The following is a 5,786-nucleotide window of genomic DNA, read 5'->3' as shown; positions in this document are numbered from 1 at the left end:
GATTTTTGTTGCCCTTGACCGGTGTCCCTCCTACATAAACAGACACACACACACACACACACACACACACACACACACACACACACATTTGATCGGTGATACAAATATTTTTCTCTATTAATACATTCACGTCTTGCTTGACCTTTATTTTTTTTCCTCTGCCTGCTAGTCCTTTTCACCACGGAAGTATTGTCACTACAGTTATATGCAGGGAAGTGTATGAAGGAAACCCTGCTACTCTTCAAAATCCTCTGTAAAAGCAATGCCAGCGGTGGCACCAGGTCCTACTCCCTTGCATCACATTTCTAATAGATGCCCCACTATTCATTCTCTACGAGTGCAAGTAATAAGAAAATGGTGATGTGTTATTAATTGTGTACAAGTACATGATCTCCACAATGCCGAGAACTACCTGCTGGTATTTGATTCTCCTTCAACTTTCAATAGCCAGGCATGAGTTGTAGTAGAAAATGGAGGTTCAAGATAAAACTTTCTACATAAACTTAAGTAAATATATGATGTCGATGTAACATTTCGAGCTTTCGTGAGGAAAGCCCTCTCTACTTTCTATGGTTTAATTAAACATAACTCTCTACATATTAGACATCAATGGCCGACATCATCGACTGCTAGCTGCAAGGTTTATTTGTCATTTTGCTGTATGTGCAATATTTTATATTACTAAAAAAAATTCAGGGCACATGATAAGAATTATACAAAGAACGTGTATCCATATAATAACGCTACTGTCTTTCTACCCTTCCCCATGAGCCTCACTTTGCTGAACACTTTAAGAATCAGTCTAACCAAGGAATTTGAACCCTATAAAAATATTTCTTGCATTTTTTAAAGCATTTATTTTTTTATTTTTAAGGCAAAGAATCAGGGACTGATATTCATAAAAGTGTTTTTAATTTCTTCTGAAGTATAATTTGACATGATTTACTTTTAATTTATTAGAGGCGACTCTTTAGTGCAGCCAATATATTCCTGGTAGAGACTGAGCCTCTTGCACTCATTAAAATCCAGGAACGCTCTGAAGGCCTGAACATAATACATCTCCAAGCTAATACGAATAGAATACCCTGCCTACATTCTCATTAAAGGGAGACAACTGAGACAAACCGTCACCACGAATACATTAACGTTCACTAACACTTAAATAATTTTCCATATCTTGGCGTTTTTCGGTCAGATGAGAAAAAAAAAAACACCACTCACACGGGTGAAATTGTAGTTGTACTTAATTCCATCACAACATGAAAGCCATGCAACTCTTTTCTTTCATTTCTGGTGATATAAGGTTCATAGCTGACTGACTGAAACATGACAAACAGATTTACGTGGCATATAGCTGACATCTGCCAAACAATATGTAGTCACAATTTTCTCTTTCGCCATTATTCTAATACAACCTCATTCTATTCAAAACTGTGGATTTCTTGTTGGTTTATGCTTTAATTCCCATGATAAATAAGTGTCGGCAATCACAATCAGCAATTAACTGTAAATATTTAAGGAAACGAGTGGCGTAGTGTTAACTAAATGAAAAAAAAAAAGAAGATTAATTTACTCTTAGTGATAATACAACTTGCGCTACATGAAATTAAATTAATAAACAAATAAAAAGTAAGAAAACACATTGACATTATGAGTAGCGTCTGAAGTACTGCTAAGTGTGATTCAGGGTGCTCCAGCTCTTCAAATTATAACAAAATACTCCATGAAACAGTTAAACACACATCTCTTTTAACTTCAGATAGATGAAACCAACGCTCTATTCCCGATGCCGAGGTATTTATTGATGACGCCGCGCCAATACTCGGGACACACTGTGACTGGTTCCAGGGCGGGATATGCTTTATGTAATGCAAGGAGGGGAAGATGAAGGCGAAACGAATACCTTTTCTTCTTTTATGACCTTGTCCATAAAAATAATTAAATAAAAAAAAAATGTTCAGTAATGCTTTAGCTCATAACAATTTTGTGTATCTATATTTTCATTATTACTCCAGTCATTAATCAATCAATCAATTTATTTATCTCTTGCGTCTACAAACCAAATCCTTTGTTAAGAGGCACCAACTTAACTTTGATAATTTAGGAGAACCAATCTTAAAAAACTGAAAAAAAAAAAGGTGTTAGAGTTTTCCATCCTTTAAATTCAATTCATAAGGATGATCTAAGTTTCTGCCCATGTTGAAGACAATAAATTTACTGTATTTTCTTAGCTTTTGTGCACAGATATATCACACAAGTATAATAATCTGCCAATAGCAACATACTGCTATCCCCAGCAGGGTCCTGTTGACAGGCGACGTCAGACAGTACCGAAACTATTAGAGGGTTAACAACCATTTGTCTTCAGGCCCATACAACTGTTCAGAATTGCAGGGCTGCATAGTTCTCCTCACACTCCATCTTCTTGAGTGAAGTGACAGGTGTGTGTGTGTGTGTGTGTGTGTGTGTGTGTGTGTGTGTGTGTGTGTGTGTGTGTGTGTGTGTGTGTGTGTGTGTGTGTGTGTAGAGTTCTTAAAATCTTGTCTTGGAATATTAACGGTTGCAAAACTAAGTTAGAAAAGAAGAATGTGGAGGATATGTTACTGAAATATGAAATTGTGGCACTGAATGAAGTGAAAACATCGCTACGTGTATGCTTGCCTGGCTATGTTTCTTACATGATCTACAATCAGAACGCAGCTCATCGTGGCGGAACAACTGTTAGGATAAAAAACTGTCTCAATGAAGATGTAATAAGAGTGGATACGAGCATGTGTGACCAGGTGTGGTTTGAACTGAGTTGTGTACCTGGAGTAATGTTTGGTACCTGCTACATACTCCCAAGTGACTCACTGTACTTCTCTCACGAGTCATTTGCAGCTATACACGAGAAGCTCATGGAAAACAACTGTGATAAGTGTTTAATATTAGGTGATGTAAATGCGAGGTTGGGCAAAGCTGTAAGAGATATTGCCAATAATACTGAATATGCATATCCACTCATACCAGATGATGTAAATACTCCCAATGATAACGCTTATGCCTTAGCATCAGTTTGTAAAGACAATAACTTAATTGTGATCAACAATCTGAAAACTCGTGAGAAGCACTTTGTAAGCAATCTGACATTTAAGAAAGATAGCACATGGATTTCCGAGTTGGATGTTTGTATAGCGTCAGAGAAGTTAGTCAGGAATATTGATTTGTTTCAGGTTCACCAGACAGAACACTTGCCATCAGATCACGCTCCGATAGCGGTCCAATTATGCTTGAATAAAGTCAATCTTGACCATGTGTTACGGCGTGCCTACCATTTAGGCGGTCATGCATCACTACTGGGGACTGCGGAGCGTGCTAAGATGACGAGTAAACCTATAAAATTCAATCAGATTAATCATGATATGTTCTCTAATTTAATTTCTAATGTGCATGTGGATGGTAATGATGTCACTGTAGATGAGTTTGCAGAAAAGGTGTCTGAAGTGTTGTACGAATGTTGCAGTAGGAGCCGTGGCAAGACGGCGCAGGTGAAGGTAATGATGTACATGACAGGACATACACTGACCGCTGGGACAGACTCCTACAGGACCGTGATGATTCTCGAGTATGGAGGGCGATAGATTGGAAGGGTAAATATCAGGGTGATTGTAAGGAAGATGGTCGTCCTTCTGATCAGGAATTTAAAGAATTTTATGAGGAAGTATTGAATCCTACTGTGGCAGATAATTTAGATGACGGAAATCATTTACCAGTAAATATTCCAATTCTAGATGACCAGATAAGTCAAGAGGAAATTCAGAAGCAAATAGACAATATTAAGCCAGACAAGGCATGCGGTCCAGATGGAGTCTCTCCCGGTGTGTTAAAACTACTTACAGGGCAATGGTTGCTGATAATTACTACATTATTTAATACTATATTCGCGTCAGCTTCAATAACATTAGTAAACAATGTCGTTCAATGTACTGACATCCTAGTTAAACAAACAGAAGTACTCTTTTAGATTATTTCTAAGTACAGATTTTACTTTTTACTGACACAAGTGATAAAAATGAACTAATAAGCTAGATTGTATAAAAATGTTAAAATGTTAGAATTATATTCTGACTATATAGCCGTTATTTTTTTCTACTTAGTTATATGAAGGCAGAATTAGGTGAACAATTTTACACTGATCCATATTAGAATATTGCTCAGAAAAAATATCTTGAATAGTTACAAAATCATGACTATCTCTCACATGTTGTGTACTAGGACAATCTTGTACCACATGTGTTTCCGTCTGTATACAGCCACATGGACACAATCTCTCCTCTATAGGTAGACGACCACGTCCCCTCCTATTCCATCTGCCAGTCTCCACCGCTAAAGAGTGAGCTGACAACCTAAACTGTGTAAATGACATCCTCTCTCTTTCTGGTATACTATCCCTTACACACGGTAAACCTCGTGAACAGATAAACCCGGATTGATTTCTCGGTAAGTCATTCTCCTAGATGATTCGGATCTCAAAATATCGTTCTTTAGTGATTCTGTTGTTAATATGATATCATCTAAATTATTAAAAATCAATCCGTGTACATATGTTCTCGTAGTATATCTAGTGTCCAGTACTTTATTTATTACCAACATTAGGGGATCGTCATTCATTACAGATCTTTCTCGCCACACTTTAGTGAAGAACTTTCTTTGTCTACTTCGTACAAGATCTTTTAAAGGTGGATATCCAGATTCAATGTAACACATATCATTGCAGGTGGTCTTCCTAACTCCAAGTAGCTGTTTTAATGCCCAGTTGTAGATTTTTGTGGCTGGTTTTAAGTCAGCGTTCAGCCACGACTCACACCCATACAGCACGGCTGACATGAGAGCAGCATCAAATATTCTCTTCTTTACGATAAAGGGCCAGTCACAATTCTTCTTTAAGAATAAAACAAATTTGTTAAAGTGTGCCATCTTTGCCTGCATGTGAGCCGCGACTGCCGCTGACACGGAACCTTCAGCTGTAAATGGTGAGCCAAGATAGGTGTACTGTGCGCACGACTCCACCACCAGGTCATCTACACTTACTGCCTCTCTGTCGTGTTCTGTACCACATATAACAAAGAATTTTGTTTTTGTTGCATTGATCTTCATGCCATAGCTATCGCAGTACTGTTTTAGCAATGTTACTTTATTGATTAAATTATCTTTGGTTGTTGCAAGGAGCACCGTATCATCCATTAGGACTAAAATATGTAGCCAAGACAAGAAACCATCAGGATTACTATTTTCTTTGATAATCTTAATCAGGTCATTAACGTACAGGACAAAGAGCAGACAAGATGTTGAGCTACCCTGACGCACCCCGACCGTGGCTGCTACTATCACTGAACCGATGACACTGTTCGTTACCGCGTACATAGCAACAAGTGCCGCCAGCATAACACTACCACAACCCAACCGTTTCAGAACTGTAAATAACATACTTCTAGGTACCAGATCGTAAGCCTGAGTTAAGTCCACAAACATTACAAAAAGTTTCCTTTTCTTCCTTTTAGGCATAACAGTTAATAATCTTAATGTTACGATATGCTCAATGCAGCCACGACCTTTCTGTGCTCCAGCCTGCTCCCTGTATGGTTTGAACCATCTCTCCAGTCGCGCAAACAGTACCATATCAAAGAGTTTAGCGAGACAATTAATAATAGTCACACCACGGTAATTACGAGGTTCCCGTCTGTTACCTCTCTTAAATAACATGAACAGTTTAGCCGTAGACAATAGACTAGGATATGAAAAACGTT

The 5,786-nt window shown here is 38.0% G+C and overlaps 1 protein-coding gene across 1 annotated transcript; it reads right to left on the bottom strand.

Moving 5' to 3' along the window:
- Positions 1–4,236: 4,236 nt before the first annotated feature.
- On the bottom strand, positions 4,237–5,424 carry LOC135092011 (uncharacterized). The gene is made up of 2 exons (XM_063990122.1): positions 4,631–5,424; positions 4,237–4,282 (listed from the first exon to the last, which is right to left on the bottom strand). Exons 1-2 carry the CDS (start codon positions 5,422–5,424, stop codon positions 4,237–4,239), a joined length of 840 nt encoding a protein of 279 aa, XP_063846192.1.
- Positions 5,425–5,786: the final 362 nt, after the last annotated feature.

The sequence above is a fragment of the Scylla paramamosain genome, chromosome 39 (assembly GCF_035594125.1).
Source record: "Scylla paramamosain isolate STU-SP2022 chromosome 39, ASM3559412v1, whole genome shotgun sequence".
Lineage (NCBI taxonomy): Eukaryota > Metazoa > Arthropoda > Malacostraca > Decapoda > Portunidae > Scylla > Scylla paramamosain.
This window is presented reverse-complemented; position numbering and strand designations above follow the sequence as displayed.